This window comes from Gadus chalcogrammus, chromosome 5, assembly GCF_026213295.1.
Source record: "Gadus chalcogrammus isolate NIFS_2021 chromosome 5, NIFS_Gcha_1.0, whole genome shotgun sequence".
Classification (NCBI taxonomy): domain Eukaryota; kingdom Metazoa; phylum Chordata; class Actinopteri; order Gadiformes; family Gadidae; genus Gadus; species Gadus chalcogrammus.
The window spans coordinates 11460753-11478547 of record NC_079416.1 but is presented as its reverse complement, the minus strand read 5'-3'; the positions used below and the strand labels follow the sequence as shown (position 1 = coordinate 11478547).

Sequence of the window (17795 nt, the reverse complement as noted above, 5' to 3'; positions counted from 1 at the left end):
AATGGTCTGCATGATTCATCCTGCAGATTTGGGAGGTGAAATGTTCCCAGAGTGTGGGAGCACTCTCTGCCAATGCTCCCACACTCAACAGCCCGCCAATGCACATCCGCTCTGCCCCATCCCTGCCCCAGTTCAAAAAGCACCTCAAAACATTCTCTTCACCGAGCCCTCTGAACCCTAACTCGCCACTCCCCCCCTTTTCCCCCTCCTCTTTTTGTTAAGCAACCTTGGATAATATGAAAGGCGCTATATCAATTGAAGTTATTATTATTAAAGCCGTGCTTTGGCAGCCGACAGAGGCTACAGTGCAGGGCTTGAGGAAGCAAAAACGAGACACGGTGGGCAGTCGTTCCTTCTTTCTGTTTCCTCTCAATCTGAACCATTCAACGGCTTTCCAATAGACAGGAATCAAACAAGATGCATCTTTATTGGCTGTCACTTGTTTGGCCGTATTTTAACACCAAGTCTGCAAACTCTTTCATCGTAAATATCTAGCCCATCGCGAGCCCTGACATACTTGAGTGTTTCCGACGACATCTGGAGGTTGTAGTTCTTCTCGGTGTCAGGCAGCTTCGAGAAATCCACCAGGCATGGGTGCTGACGCTTGTTATCCTCCCTGATCTGAGTGGGGAGAGAGAGAGAGAGAGAGAGAGAGAGAGAGAGAGAGAGAGAGAGAGGGAGAGAGAGAGAGAGGGAGAGGGAGAGGGAGAGGGAGAGGGAGAGAGAGGGAGAGAAAGGGAGAGAGAGAGAGAGAGAGAGAGAGAACGAGAGAGAGAGAGAGACAGAGAGAGAGAGAGAGAGAGAGAGAGAGAAGACAAACATCAACATGAACCATCTCTATTTCACCACCTTGCCTGCAGTGATGCTTTCAAAGCAAATCTAAAATAATACTTTATCTCTATAGGAAAGTAATACAAATGAAAGCAACACAGAAGACATATATAGACATATGAGGCATATATATATATACAAACAGCGACTCACACATCTCAAAGTCAAGGTTAGGAGAGTGAACACACAGGAGGGTGAGGAGAGAGAAAGAGGACAGCGCGGGGGGGGGGGCAAGAGATGTAGGCTTTAAGGACAAGGTTCTACTTGCTTGTGGTGAGAGGACGAGTCTAGGTTAGAGGACATTATGAAAGCACAAGGCGAACGGAGGAGCATGATTTCTTGGCGAGGAGGAGGGGAGAGGTGTGTGTGTATGAGTGTGCATGTGTGTGTGTGTGTGTGTGTGTGTGTGTGTGTGTGTGTGTGTGTGTGTGTGTGTGTGTGTGTGTGTGTGTGTGTGTGTGTGTGTGTGTGTGTGTGTGTGTGTGACTGGAATAGTGAGTATAAGGGGCGTCATTCCTGTGTTGAGATTAACTCTCAAATCACCCCTTTGGCTGTGCCCTTCATAAGAGGGGGCAAGTGTGTTAAAACCAAGAAAACATGCAGGACGGTGTATAGGAATGTAGTTGTTGTGTTTTTTGTGGGTTTATTTTCCAATAAACACAAGCCAGCTCTTTTGTAAATAGTACAAGAACCTCAAGGGTTCTGTTATGGATAGAAATCTCCTGTGGTGTTCTGGGCCTGGGCAGAAAAAAGGAAAAGGCTGAGCCTGAATTGAATCTGAACTATACAGTGTTTACTTTACGATTTACTGTATTTATCGTGTTTGTCATTTCCCTTTGTTACGGTGACAAATGCATTTCGTCACCATAAAAGACAACTACTCAAGCAGGGTAGTATTTCTGCATCTAGAAGCGGCACCTTCTCTGACCCTCTACCAAATCACAGCGTCACAGCGATGCCTGGACAGCTGTCAGATCCACTTAGCTAATGTAAATGGGGCGCGAGAAATGATGTGGGAGCAGAATTGTGTTTTCATGAAGAAGTGAGCCAGAGCCTAGCTTATAAGACGGCGTGTCTTCACACCAAATCAATGAGGGGAGTTGGGAAGGGTATGCACCCAAATTAAATATGTGTCTGAAAAGGAAAAACATACAATGTAATGTTTATCTGTATTATAGACATAAGAGCTGTGCCTCATATTGTTACTTTTATTGTAATCTGCACATTAGTCTAAATAGGTCACTTTGGCTTTCGTTTGCCAAAATCAAACAAACCAAGAGAGTCTCTGAGGTCTTTTGCAAGAAATTCCCTTTATCAACAGAGGTTTCCGTATCAATTTTTGGATTGATTGAACTGACGTCCTTGTTTGATTCTTGTTGTATGCCTGGGGAACTATTTACGGTGATGAAAGTTATCCTCTTGGTTTGTTTCCACAATGTAAAGCCAAAACCTACTACTTTGCAGATTCTGTGGAACAATATGTTTGAATTCAGAATTCATGATTCTAAAACACAGACTCTAGAGTCTGTTGCCTAAACACAGTATACTACGCAGAATATATTATAGATGGCACAAAAAGCACAAAACATCACATAGAATGGAAGGATATGTTCACTTACCCTCTTTTATTTGGTTTGAACCGCAAATTATAAGAGAAAAAGCAAGATGACGTACATTTTCTTACGATTGTTAAGTTAATTTCATCTCTTATCTCATATTAAACAAATTATATATATAATTTATTTTATATTAAACATTTTTATATTTATGTCCTAGAAAGGAAATGACTCAGATTGACGGGACATTATCAAGTTATGTGTGTAAGAAGTGAAGAGGGGGGGAAAAGAAAAAGGAATTGCAACAAAGCAAAAGGTACTTCTTACCTTGCCATAGGACCAGCCTAACTCTATTTTATTCATTCCCCAGAGCTCGTGAATGTTCTCCGCCAACTTATCTCGAACCTTTTCGAGATGGGGAGGCATGATAATCTGAAAGATAAAGAAGTTTGAACGTATAAAATATCAAACAAAAGTTCACAATGCACTACAATGCAGTTAACTGCGCTCCATTTCCCAACCAATGTACAGCAAAGGATTAAAAATTGATTTACTGTTTGTGATTCTAGTAAAAGCCCGCTCCACTGTGCTTAAATCCCGTTCACTCTGCTGAAATCTCATCCACTTTGTTGAAATCCCGTTCAATCTGCATAAATCCCATCCACTATGTTGAAATCCCATTCGCTCTGCGGAAATCTCGGTAACTCTGCTGAAATTCCATCCACTGTGTTGAAATCCCGTTTGCTCTGCTGAAATCCCCTCAAATTCATTGAAATCCCGTTCAATGCTGAAATTCGCTCAACTGGGTTGAAATCCCGTTCCCTCTGCTGAAATCCCGTTCTCTCACCTGGCTGGTTTCCACCGGCGTGGGGATGAAGGAGGCCTGGGACAGGAACTGGGCGGTTCCCAGCAGGTCTCGCACGCCCTCTGAGTCTCGTTTGTACTCCTTCACTGGCTCCACCTTCATCTTCTCCTTGGGCAGCAGGGCTTCGAAGCAGGCCGCATAGCTGGACGGCGGCAGGAACTTGAACTCACCGTGGCGACCACCCAACAGGAAGCGTACCCTACATGGGCATCAGAGGCGAGAGAGTGGAGCGTTATTGGGATTATTGCTCACACTTCATTGAAATGTGACTATTTACTCTGGGCTCCCGCAGAAACATTCAGCTTGGTAATATAATCCATTTATTTCGTCATACATAATTGATAGGTGGAATAAATATGTAGGAATGGAGCATTAAACATTTAGAATGAAAAATCACTAAAACGTATACTTCATTTGATGTTTTGAACCAGTACTGGATAGCGGCTCGACACTATTCTAAATACATTGGACTGGAAATGAGTCTGAAGTTTTTATCCGTACCAGACGAGATAGTTGTCTGAACAGACGTTAAACTAATTACAACGGTCGCACATCTAAGTGTTTCAGAAGCAATCTATTTGTATTTATTTATGTATTTATTTATGTATTCATTTATAATTTAGGAATTCATTTACGAAATTTAAGAATTTACAAATTTACAAATGTAAGAATTTACAAATTTACAAATTTATGAATTTACGAATTTATGAATTTAAGAATGTAGTCATTGAAGAATTTATGTTTTTATATATCTTTGCGTTTATGGATTTGTGGGTTTATGGATTCATTTGTTTATTTATATATTCATTATTCAATTTTATTGTATTATTTTGCATAATAAAATATAATTGACGATTTACTATATCAATCATCAGATGATTTTATCCATTCATTCATTCTGTAGTTGGTGAGGGTTAGGCCTCTTGCTCATGGGCGCCTACAGCTAGGCTGCGGACATCTTGGATCTACCCCAGAACCTTCTCCACAGGAATTAAACACCCAAGCTATAATACCATCCATAATACCATTTAACTTCCCCTGGGACTCCTGTTTTTCTCCTGTTCTATGTAACGGATATTTCCATAACACATGTTGTTCGCAAGACATTAAGACGCTGTAGCCCCTTCGTTTTTGCATATAGTACTAAACATTTCACTGTTTATACTACTCTTATCGCCCTGGAGGGGATCTGAGACCGCCTTGACTGCCTCAGACTCAGCACGACCACGAGCTACATCCTGAGATGGCTGAAAGGAGTAGTGGCATCCCCAAGACGTTTCCCTCTTTTAACACAGGAGTGTCCAGGGCACACCAGGGAACCCCAACAGCAGCCCACTGTCCGGGGCACACTTCAGCATACACACTACCTTGTATGCTTGTCCTATTCTGTGGCCTCTCTGCGCAGAGACTACTTTTATCTGATAATTTTTTTTACCCTCTATTATAATAAACTATTTTATTCTTTTAACTTAGTTTATTCTGAGATGCGTTGTCAGTACAATTCAGAAGTTCAGAATTTCCACCACAGTTGTGGCATAAAAGCTCTTCAGATTTGTGTATTATTAGGTTGAAAACAAGCAACTTTTTGCTTGTTCTCTCTCTTTCCTCCAGTTGCTCTTTACTAACGTTTACCTTGATTACTTAAACCCAAACACATCGAGCTCAACCTTCTCCCCACTCTCCCGCTCCTCAGAGGAGCTGAAATGATTTTGGGGTGAGAGGGGTCATTAAAGACCCTGGCGCCTGCGGACATTAAGACTGTCACATTTTCATTGGGGTCAACAGAGGTCAATGAAACACTACCTCAGTCGGTCTCCGAAGTCATTTCACGGTATTTCTGGCCTCTTAACAGCAGGTTGGTAAATCTGGTTTATCTCCGTGGTCAAAGTGATTTTATAACTCGTATTTCTACCCAGACTTGGCCATCGATGACTAAGGCCTAACATACCGAGACTCGGTGGAATTAAGGCTAGTACCAAATAACAACTCCTGTTAGCACACATATAGACTATACTATATGCTACATTGTATGGTGACCAGATTTCTGAAATGAAATACAGGGACATTTGTAAATATCTGATGTTATTGTCTCAGAAAAAGCAGAGATATCCACAGTTTGCCCATTAAATATAGAACTATAGTGGAAGATTTGGCATTACAGGCCCAATGGTTTACTAGCATGTTTAAGCTTTTATAAAACAGCCAAAAACCAGTAGCTCCTCCAATAGAAAGTCATTCTATATGGTCTGGATAGCCTAGTATTTATGATCGCTCATGTCTGATATGGTATTGCGTCGAGCCCAATGAAGCAAGGTTGCGTCACAGCCAACCATATAGACACAAGAAATTGTGTCTATATGGTAGGCCCTCCCCTCCTCCAGTTGCATGGAATTAACATTATTGAGCAAGCTTGAACCTTTCGTCCTTTCAAAATCTATTCATATATAAAAAAAATGCATATTCTTTAAAACTGTTTTTTTTCCTGGGAAAACTCACGCTGGGGACAGGCTACCAGAAAACCGGGGCGCCTGGTCATCCTAGCATACCGTGAGCCGCTGGTAGCAAGCCGGCAAAACAATAAAACTGAGACTGAAGAGCAGTCCTCCGTTTCTCCTCCGGTACCCAGCCCGAAGCCTTTGAAATGTGCTCCAAAGTATTCCCCAACTTTTTTTTTTAAGGTTGTGTTGTCAGAGATTGCCGAGATGAGACATGATATAAGGGGTCAGCCAAAGTTGTCGTGTTGTCGAGGTTTCTAAACTACATCAGCATAATCAAGTATGCCACTGCCAAATGTGTCCCTCCTCTTAAGCTGTTTGTGGATTCACAACAGCCATTTGATAATGGAAGAACAGGCAGTTCCTGTACACGATGCAGCCTGAGTTCATTCTGTTTTCTCAGCTCTGTTCCTTCCTCTTGACATTGAAGTGAGTTTCTACAACGACAACACTTCAACCAGAGCTAACTGCATACCTCACACGTTGTGATATATTCAGACACAGTACGCTTACCTCTTTGTTTGTCGATTCAAAAAGCTCTGGGTTCTTCGAAACCTTTCCTGAATACACTCTCTTGTAGAATGTGATGATATTATGCAGTACAGAAGCGCTTTGCTAGAAGTAGAGAATCCGATTTAATTCAAGTCCTAATTCTCGTGTGACCCAGCAAAGTCAGCTTGTTAGAGCATTTACGGTAGAACAATTATAATTTGGACCGTGAATATGGGCTGATTCTAATTTTAAATATTCAATTTGAGTCTCTGCAGGCCCATCAAGTGAACAAATGACTCATATCTTTTTCCCATTTCATTATAAACTCTCTAAGTGATAGTGTCTTCCTCATCCATAAGAAACAGAAGCTCTTCTTACAATTCAATATACAGTAATATTGATAACAAGGGGGACCGAATCGGACAGAAATGCAAGCTAATGCTAATCAGGCCAACAGAGATAGTTCTTGTTGAACGCTGGGGACGGCAGCTCCACGTTTCTCGCATTAAGGCGAATATGTCAAACCGACCGATAAAATATCTTACAATTATTTTCAAAAAATGATCCTCAAAAAGAAAAACAACGATACACATGATCAATTCATATTCATATTATTTCTATCTTTTATCCCACTTCCTAACTGACACAAGGTGTCATAATGGAAATTATGCATTGTAGCAGAAAACGAAAGGTATTAGGATGGATATCAACAGAGGATAATGACACAGTGTTCAAAATGGATAAGATATGGATATCTATACAATATATGAGTTTGTCCTCTGTGGACTGCAAATACACACCACTGAATATACAAATAGTTATGCGTTTCACATTTTCTGTAATTAATTAAGTCCAATATGGTGGAGTGCTAGAGTTCACTGTTAGCCACAAGCCGCCAGGTGTCTGTATCCCTGGGAAAAAAACAGATAGCTTTAAAAAGGTCCTTTTGCTCTGAGAACAGAATCAATCATGGAATCGTTGAAAAAGCTGCTGGAGCATGACATTTTGTTTCAAAGTCCTGTCAATCATAATATATGTCGTTCCCACAGCAACAGAGAGAGAGAGAAAAAAATGGACGCCAAGCCAGCCATTTTCACCTATCTAAATTCGCAGGACCCCGTGGATTAATGCATTAGAACTAGGATAAATGTGGATTAAATAAAATTCATGCCGTTTCCATGTGCCAAGGGCCAGAGTCAGGCCTTGTATATATCGACTCATATTTCTCAAGTGGCCAGTCTAAGCAGTGTGGATTTGAAACACACATTCACGCACATTTCTCTTCAGTTTACTGCTGCTGGCCGAGTTTTCACCCACCAATTAGGAGCTTGAGCTCACCTACCAACAGACTTGAGATATTACGCTAAATGGTAAAGGGTAAATGGTCAATTAACCCTTTTTTTAACCTAAATTGAACTGCATTTAAGGAGCCGGGGATCGAACTAGCAACCTTCCAGTTACCAGCCAACCCAAGCTCAACCTCCTGAGGCGCTAAAGTCCACAGACGACGGCGCACAGACTCCGACTCGGACTCACTTGACGCCGGCCGAGAAGCTGACCACTGGGAAGAAGAGGCCGTCGGTGTTGAAGTTCTCGAACATGCCCTGGACGGGCTGCCCGTTGATGCGGTAGGAGACACTGGGCGCCGCCAGGTCAAGGCAGCAGCTCACCACGTCCTCCGTGGTCAGCACGTGTTGGTTCAGGGACGCCACGGCCCGCTGGACGCGACCTGTCAGTGGGATGGGGAGGACGCCATGATGGTGAGTGCCATGTTGTTGTTGTTGTTGTTGTTGTTGTTGTTGTGTGGCGAGCGTTGCCCTCCAGAACACAGCGCCGCTACAACAGCGCTGACATTGACCGAGTCATCGCTTGCCACTCTATGATCTGCCCAGTCGATCCATCTGTCTTCTCTCTCTCTCTCTCTCTCTCTCTCTCTCTCTCTCTCTCTCTCTCTCTCTCTCTCTCTCTCTCCCTCTCCCAATGTCTCCCTCCCTCTCTCTCTACCGATAACTCTCTCTCTCGATGTCTCTATCTTCCTCTCTGGCACCTCACTCAAGTCTTTCTCGCCCTACCGATTCTTCCTTTCGATTTCTCTCTCTTTCTCTCTCTCACTCTCTCTCTCTCTCTCTCTCTCTCTCTCTCTCTCTCTCTCTCTCTCTCTCTCTCTCTCTCTCTCACTCTCACTCTCTCACTCTCTGTCTCTCTCTCCTTCCCCCCCTCTCTCTCTAACGCTCTCAGACACGGGTAATACAAAATGTACGAACACAACAAGGTCCAGTACACAATATAATCCAGACACACACAAATGCACACACAAACACAAAGGCACAAAACACACACACACACACACACACACACACACACACACACACACACACACACACACACACACACACACACACACACACACACACAATCACACACACACACACACACACACACACACAATCAAACACATGCAGGGACACAAGCACACGCGTGTGCGGGCGTAACACTGACCTGACCAGAGGTGGAGGCCATCGAAGCCGTAGGAGTAGAGGTCGTCCCCCACCCCGTTGCCCCCCCAGCCCTCCCCTCCTCCAGGGTAGGGGGCGTAGCCCTTGGTGTTGGCCCAGCCCACCCTGAGGTGGGAGGGTTCGCTGGTTACGAAGTGGTCCACCTGGTCGATCATCAGCTCGTAGTACCACTTCTTGTACTGTGCCGATCCCTCGCTCACCCCCAGGAAGATGTTCGGTCGCATGCTGGGACCAGAAGAACACGTCAGAGGCCGCATTCACAGTGTAGGTTTACTAGATGATAGAGCGCTGTTTCTCCCATGCGGCCACTCACAGCGCTTTACAATCACTGCCTCACATTCAGCCATTCATGCACTCAGCCGCACAAGGCGCCAACTGGTAGGTCTTATGTTGCAGATCAGTCTGGACTTGATAGGCTCTCAAGACAAAGCATCAAGGCAAATCCGGGAAAAGTTCAAACATTAGAAGCAGAATCACTTCTAATAGTTCTAACACTTCTAAAAATGAACCAGGTATTCACACTGCAGGTTTTGCTGCCTCTTTTCGCGTCTTTGCATTGACTTTGTAAATTTGTCTATATTCGCGCTGCACCTTAATCGTTGGTGTGATTGCAGCCCTACAACCCGCTCTACCTCCTGAGCCCCCTCATTCTAGTGGTCTGGGTTACCGGCTCCCTTCCCAAAGGCACCAAGTGGTCGGGTTTCCAAAATCCCACCGAAGTTGTCTCCCTCTAAGCTGCTATCATCCCATGTATCTGAACTCAACGGCTGTCCTACCTCTGGACATCGTTCACCAGTCTGGTCTGGAGGAGCAGGTCTCTCTTGGGCAGCAGGTGATCGCAGATGAGGTTCTGGTTGGTGCGGACCGCCACCCCGTTGCACACGCACAGGGAGCACAGCACGTCCAGGATCTGGTGGCAGGGGGATGGGGGGGAGGGGGGGAGGCATTGCACGAGCCGTTCAACAGAATCAACAGATACGGACAGACAGGAGGAAGGGCAGAGAGGAGCCGTAACCCGTTTCCAAAAGTCTTCCCGTTTCCTCCATGCTTTATCGTCCTCCCCGTTTAAACTTGCAGACACGTATCCTATCTTTAGCCTCATAGCACAATTGCCTAAGTCATATTTTAAGGTTCATCTTGTATTTAGTCAAATAGATGACTCAGTCAAATAGTAATTATGGAATGTAAAAAGCACTCTGATTGGCTTAGGATACAGCCAATGAGGCACAGTTAATCAGCAGCGTTAGCTGACTAGAGTTAGTTTAGAAATCACAATTTGGCCAAAATATGACTTTGGCTATTATACTATGAGGCTAGCGATCTGTAGGAAGAGACGGTTGTATTTAAATAGAATGGATTACTACTGCTAGTTGGTCCCCAGTTCTGAGAGCCTGCGTTGTGACGAAGCATCAGACCAGGGCTTTTTCTTATCACTTATGGGTCAGTTAAGTCCATCCAAGAGCAAACATTCTGATTCATGTCCCTCTCTGCACCCAATCTCATTCCAATCGTAAACAGATTGGCTCTCAAAGGAAACGCATTTTGCATCAACCCCCCCCCCACCCCCAACCCCCACCCACCCCCTTCCCTCGCCCCCAAGGAAAGACACTACAAGGATGGATGTCGCTGAGCGGGTAAAAAATAAATAAAGCGTAAGGGCGGGGCAATGTGCTAGCAACTGCAGCGGCAGCGAGAGACAAAGTTGTGACAAACATCCCCAGAGGGGACGGACAGGAGAATGAATCAGTATTCTGCTGAATGAGTTCCACGCCGCTGTGCCAGCGAGGACCTAATGACAACATACCACCTGGAGGGGCGACTGGGGAACAAGGGAGAGAGCAACACACTCGCCACGCCACGCCACTCATGTCGCCGCTCTTTGTCTTCGTGTGCGTTCACGGAGCGACTCACGTCTGATGCGTCTCAGAGATTGGGGCCGCGACCCTCTGTATATCTCGTTATGCTACTTTGGCGTAATGCAATGCAGAGAAATATTGTTTAAGCACGTTTTTTTTGATGCAAGACGTTTTCACACGAAAGCAGGCCCACACCACCTGGTTGGTCTGTGAATTGACATAGAAAATATAGTTTGCCTATGTTCAGTATCCTTCTTGGGCGTTGTTGTATAGGTATTATATAGCGTTAGCCTCATAATATAATTGCCAGTCATATTTTAAGGTTCATCTTCTTTTTAGCGTCAAAAAGATGAATTAGGCAGACAGTGGGCAGAGAGAAGCCGTAACCCGTTTCCTCCATGCTTTATCGTCCTCCCCGTTTAAACTCGCAGACACATATCCTATCTTTAGCCTCATAGCATAATTGCCTAAGTCATATTTTGAGGTTCATCTTGTATTTAGTCAAATAGATGACTCAGGCAAATAGTAATTATGGAATGTAAAAAGCACTCTGATTGGCTTAGGATACAGCCAATGAGGCACAGTTAATCAGCAGCATTAGGAGAGTAGAGTTAGATTGGATACCACAATTTGGCCAAAATATGACTTGGGTAATGATGATAGGCAATTATGCTATGAGGCTAACAATACAACATTTATAGCCTAGTGTATGTTGATCTAATATACGCGCTGGCCTGTGAGCTGACCTTGTGGTTGCGGCCATGCTTGTAGAGCAGGGAGATGATGGACTTGATGTGTGTTCTCTGGATGATGTTCAGTGCTTCCGGGCTCTCGATCAAGATGCAGTGCAGGACCTCAAGGATGCCTGGCCATGTGCGAGAGGGAGCAGAAAGAGAAAACATAAATTAGAAAGATCCACACGCAGGGTATATAGCAGAACATCGGAGGCACTGCTCAAATATGCCATCCCTCTGAATACCTCGATACGCCGATATAAGGCGAATGGGAAGCCTCGGGCATGATAGGGTTAGAATATTCATTGTTTTACTATTGGCTATAGTAACGCACGCACCAACCTGGTGCAATATGTAGGGAGGAAAACATTAGCCAAGGCTGAATTCCAAGTACAATATTTGATCAAATAGCGGGCCACCATGTTGTGGTTTATTCCCCTTATACTACAGTTATCAACAATAATCAAATGTGCGTTTATTGAATCTTAACCGTTCATGGTTTTTGATCGACTTATTCCACAGAAATATAATTATTCCTCTGCAGGGCTATGAGTATTTTGTCTTGACCTCAACGAGGAAACATCCATTCAATAGTTGTTTTTAATATTGGATTTGTAGCACATTGATTAATCACTGCCTAATGGCGGAGGTGTCTCGTTATTGGAAAACAAATACAAACCACATTATTGAACAATCAGGATCAAGTATTTAACAATGTTGTTGTATAACAGCATTGTACAATGTGACATTGTGAGGACGCTCACCCAGATTTGAGCTTTCCTGCCTTCAAACTTTAGATATTAATCAAAAAAAAAAAACATAAATTGGCTGTTGGCTGACAAAAGCAAATCGGGGAGAACAGGGCATCTAACTGTGTTTCGACCAATCATGTTGCATGAGGTGGGGATCTGTAAGAGCATGATTAGTGAACGGAAAAAACGGCCAACAGTAGGAAACTGTAAAAAAAACTGTCTGTAAAGGTTTCAAATCAATGTATCGACTGGGCCCTCTAAAAATACATGTATTTCCCTCCTGCAAGATTCTTCCAGTCTCACACCATTGAGTTTTCTTCTGTAGAATAACTCTGTTACAAAACAGGAAACAAGCCCTAAACCCGCCCCCTTGCAGCTTCCATGCCCTGTGTCTTCTCTCTCCCCCCCCCCCCCAGAAGCTCTGCTCTCACACAGCAGATGACTGCTCCGTACGCAGGGACGTGCTCACCTGAGGAAGACTCCAGTCGCTCCAGCTTGCTGACCAGCCAGTCCAGGTTGTTGGAGAACTGGGTACAGTTGTTCCTGTTGCCCCTGATCAACGCCGCTGCAGACACAACCAGCACCCAAGAGAGAGGGAACCAGCACCCAAGAGAGAGGGGACCAGCACCCAAGAGAGAGGGAACCAGTGGAGGATGAGAGGAGTCAGCACAAAAAGAGGATGACAGAGGGACAGGTTTGCGTCATTACATATCGGGGAGGGGGTGATATGATATAAGGGTTGAGCTTCTCAGAGTATTATCAGCCTAACACTCATGCACTCAATGCAATGTCAGCCAAAGGCAGACTCACACCTTAGAGTATGCACACACTGTCAAGGAACAAGGCCTGAGGTGACATCCTCATGCATATTAATTAAAAGGACGGCTAAGATAGAGGTGGAGGGGATGATGAAAGAATGAGAGGATGCACACACACACCCATGCGTGTAGTGAACAGAAATGCGCACATGCACAAACACACACTGTGTGGGTCTGTGTCTGCGTGTCTACACCTTTAAACACACTATATCTCCATCTGTATCACACTCACACACAAGAGCAAACACAAACACCGAAACACAGAACCTTACACCCACACAGAAAGACTGACACACACACCTATAAACACTATATCCCTCTCACACACATACACAACACCCACACACCTATACACTCACGCTATCACACGCCAACACACACACACACACACACACACACACACACACACACACACACACACACACACACACACACACACACACACACACACACACACACACAGGCATGCACACACACTCACCTAAACAAATACCTTAAGAAATAAGAACACACACAGACACACACACACACACACACACACACACACACTTTCTCACATACCCACACATACACACTTACTAACACACACATCAAGCCACACCTACATATATCCTAGCCAACCCAGACAGGGTCACTCAACACCCAAAAGGAAGATGGGATGAGGAGAGGGGGAGGGATGGGGAGGGGGGAGGGGGGAGGCTGTCTCCAGATCCACTTAACACTGCGTTGCAGCAGGTGGAAGGAGGAGGAGGAGGAGGAGGAGGAGGAGGAAGAGGAGGAGGAGGAGGAGGGGGGACTGGGAGGAGAGCCGGAACGTGGCTTGAACACTAATACCAGCTAGGAGATGATCCAGTGTGAAGGACAGGAGGGCATGGGGGGGGGGGGGGGGTCGGGGGGGGGGGGGTGTTGGGGGGGGTGGGGGGGCAGGAGAAGCACAGTCTCTTATATTGGAAACGGGGAGAAAAACAACAGAAGCAATGATGGGGATTTCAAGAAAAGAGAAAGCTCCCGGGAAACACGGAGTGCACAATCCATATTTTACTGAGCAGTGTAAAATAGATGAGAAGGTGCAGCTAGGACGGCTGTGGATAGGGTAAGGCTGGGTGGTTAACAGCAGGGGTCTACCACATCATCCCTTAAATATGGTTTCTAAGGCTATCTGCCAATCAGCCACGGTCATTGGGTAGTCAGTATGTGTGGGCTTTTATGTGTGTGTGCGTGCGTGCGTGTGTGTGTGTGTGTGTGTGTGTGTGTGTGTGTGTGTGTGTGTGTGTGTGTGTGTGTTATATTTGTGTTCAGAATTTCTGGGAATGCCAGATCTGTCAATGACCTAAATGCCATGTCATCTCTCTTATCCATCACCACTCAAAACACCTTGTTATGTTAATCTCTCTCTCTCTCTCTCTCTCTCTCTCTAACCCTAGGAGCTAACCCTAACCCTAGGAGCTAACCCTAACCCTAGAAGCTAACCCTAACCCTAGGAGCTAACCCTAACCCTAGGAGCTAACCCTAACCCTAGGAGCTAACCCTAACCCTAGGAGCTAACCCTAACCCTAACCCTAGGAGCTAACCCTAACCCTAACCCTAGGAGCTAACCCTAACCCTAGGAGCTAACCCTAACCCTAACCCTAGGAGCTAACCCTAACCCTAACCCTAGGAGCTAACGCGGTCTTGCATGGTTGACACCGCCGTCGGTCCCTGAATGTGTATTAATGGTTGTAAGTCGCTTTGGACAAAAGCATGTACTAAATGACCTCAATGTAAATGTAAATATATATCATCTCATAGCATAATTGCCGAAGCCATATATTAAGGTTAATTTTGTATTTACCGCCAAAAATGCCTACTCAGGCAGATAGTGATTGTGGAATGAAGAAAACTCTCTGATTGGCTTAGGATATAGCCAATGAGGCACAGTGAATCAGCAGCATCAGCAGAGTAGAGTTAGGTAAGATATCATTAATTTTGCCAAAATATGACTTAAGCAATTATGCTTTGAGGCTAACGAAATGTGAATCTCATGGGGACACTTTGACTGCGTCGAGAGCCGACAGCTCGCGGTCCTACGGTGAGTGAAGGTTTCGGAGGGCCCCGCTCACCCAGCAGCTCGTACAGCAGGTTCAGGATGTCCTTCCAGGCCGCGCCCGCCTCGGACCCCGCGCACTCCCCAAAGTGGGCCGCGCTGTTGTACACGTTGAGGCGGTCGATGCAGTTGGACACCAGCGTCAGCATGCCCTGATGAACAAAGGCCGTCAGCAGACACCCGTGGAGATAAACTCTGAACACTAGAGGGGAACGTGAACCTATCGATCCCTCACATCCCCCCCCCATGACGGACCTTCTTCATTAAAATCTTTGAATCACTTAAACATGGAAGTACGGATTCCTGGAGAATATAGATTTGTTGAGGGAGGACGACATTAGGTATAGATTTACACCTTGTGGATATTTCCCACATCTGGCATTCATGAAATGGGGCCAAAATACATGACCCCGTGCCAGCCTAGAACGAAGACAGTGTTGCGCTTCTTAATCTCTCAGCCTACAGCGTTTAATAGATGGACTATATATCCATGTTCCAGCCCCGCTGATGACTACCCCAGGGCCAATCGGTGATGCCATAACCCGGTGTACCGTAGTACCAGGCTGATTTATCGAATGGAGCAATACCTACAGTGATCCGTGCTGAGAGGAGCTCTGAGGAGAGGAGGTGGAAATTGCAGTTGATTTATAACACCACAAAAGCTCCTGAGTCAGCGCTAACCACACTGATGAATTAGCCAATGAAATCGACCATGAGACACGGTGGGCGGGAGCAACTGGGGGTATCTGCGTCTCCAATTGGTCCGTAGGTTTGGGTGAAAAAGGAATTATAAAATATTAAATTTGCATCGTCTGAAAAGGAGTGCTAATGTGCTTTATGTAAAGTGTACATGCCACAGATTCTGTATTCACCACAGGCATATATTTATGACGGCCAGTCGTAGCTTGAGGGCAGCAACGGCCGACAACGATGTCTGGGTCACAAGTCGAAGCGTTCAACTAGTTTCTCGTCATCACCGATGAGTGTTTCAAAAAAATGATGCAGGTGGCTCACTCCTATGTTCTTGTTCGTGTGTGCGTGATGCGTGATGTGCGTGTGTCATCATTGCTGAATCACACACGTGAGGTTCCGGTCAAAGCCACCTAGCTTACGGCGTGGAGCTTACAGCTGACTGTAATGAAAGCTGGCACTAAAACATTCAGCTGGCTACTAAGCCAACAGCAGCATCCAACTGCAATATCTTGCTTTTGACCTGATGTCGTCGACAAAATCATCTCTATAAAAACCCCACATTGCAATAACAGAAGAAAATTGGAACCGGAATCACAGACTAGCCTGATTTCACTGCCAAATACACATTTTTAATTATAAAACCCCAAAGATTTTGGTGTTGATTACCCTTGACACCCTTTCGATTCCAAGTAAGCTGTATTTCCATATCCAATATTTTTTTATTGCCCCTTTGTTGAAGGACATTTCACAAAGGAACTTTTTTTGCATATTGCAGGTAAAGCTCTTTTCCCGCCCCGGTATAAAAACTCACTTCCTGTTTGAAGAGGTTCTGGCGGTTCTTGAGCGAGCGCAGCTTGATCTGCTTCTCCTCGTGCTCCAGCTCGGCGTCGGGCAGCTGGAAGTAGGTGATGAGGTCGTTGAGCGTCTGCAGCACCTCCTCGATGGGCAGCGCCACCAGCGCACGGTTCTTGGCGCCCAGACAGTCCAGGTCCCTGAGTGGTGAGAGGAGAGAGGCTTTTATTTTGAAACTCACTGGTCCCTGCATGGTGAGGGGAGAGAGACTTTTATTTTGAAACGCACAGGTCTACGTGGTGGGGGAGAGAGGCTTTTACTTTGAAACTCACTGGTTTCTACGTTGTAAGGGGAGAGAGGCTTTTACTTTGAAACATACTGGTCTCTACGTGGTAGGGGGAGGACAGGAAAAGTCAGGCTGAGGGGGGAGATTTTTTTCTTCCTTTCCTTTTTTCATTCAGGTCTGTCATCTAAATGCTAAATTCTACTCTGGGTGCATTTGGGTTCTTCAGCTGCAGAATACAATCCCTTAACTAGCAAACACTTTGAGTAGTAGTGGCATAAATACAAGGATCCTTTGCGTAAACTACCAAGTACACCTCACAGTGTAGCCTCAAGCGAAGCCACCATATTGGCTAAGCCACTAAATAGCAAGCAATCACATTGCATAACCTGTTCCGACAGTGTACAATGTACATCTATTCTTCAAAGAGTCGTTCTTTGTTGTTCTTTAATAGCTGTGATCATTGCCATAAAACGCTTCGACAGTAATGCCTGCAACAGCTAGCAAGCGACAGTACTGGATGAGTTTACAGTTGTTTTGCACCGGAATGTGGCTTTCCAGCAGGAGGAGTGAGTGGGTTGGGGCCGGGGGAGTGGGGGCTACTCTGTGACAGTGCGGTGCCCACAGGCTCATCCATGCTGAAATGCTTATTTCCGCTGGCCGGCTAAAAATAGCACCCTAGTCCTGATAGGTTGGCGGCCGCGTGGCCGCTGTCTATGTCAGAGTCAGGTATAAGACGGTGGAGGTGAGGGTGGAGGTGGAGGGAGGCGGTTTGCGGTGACGGCTCAAGCAACAAGCAGTTTTTTGGCTTTCGGGACAACATGGGAACGGTTGGGGACTCTTATTGGCTCTACATCCCTCATTGCGATGAGCAGTGGGTCCTGGTAGGCTGTGCAGACTCTACACACATGACTGGGCATTGGGAGTGAGCTGTCAGGGGAAACGGCCGTTTGGATCCAGTTCATTCAGATCCCCGGTGTCTCACACACACACACACACACACTAACTCACAATCTCACACACACACAC

General features: G+C 45.4%; 1 protein-coding gene across 1 annotated transcript in view; it reads right to left on the bottom strand.

Moving 5' to 3' along the window:
- LOC130382111 (ryanodine receptor 3-like) overlaps nucleotides 1–17795 on the bottom strand; it is a gene marked incomplete at its 5' end in the record, with an annotated part of 92896 nt that overhangs the window by 72601 nt on the left and 2500 nt on the right. The window contains 11 exons of the mRNA XM_056589721.1: nucleotides 518–621; nucleotides 2451–2453; nucleotides 2715–2819; nucleotides 3235–3451; nucleotides 7776–7968; nucleotides 8739–8980; nucleotides 9532–9665; nucleotides 11358–11476; nucleotides 12567–12662; nucleotides 15015–15150; nucleotides 16503–16683. Coding sequence (XP_056445696.1) covers nucleotides 518–621; nucleotides 2451–2453; nucleotides 2715–2819; nucleotides 3235–3451; nucleotides 7776–7968; nucleotides 8739–8980; nucleotides 9532–9665; nucleotides 11358–11476; nucleotides 12567–12662; nucleotides 15015–15150; nucleotides 16503–16683 — 1530 coding nt within the window. The remainder of the gene's footprint in view (nucleotides 1–517; nucleotides 622–2450; nucleotides 2454–2714; nucleotides 2820–3234; nucleotides 3452–7775; nucleotides 7969–8738; nucleotides 8981–9531; nucleotides 9666–11357; nucleotides 11477–12566; nucleotides 12663–15014; nucleotides 15151–16502; nucleotides 16684–17795) is intronic.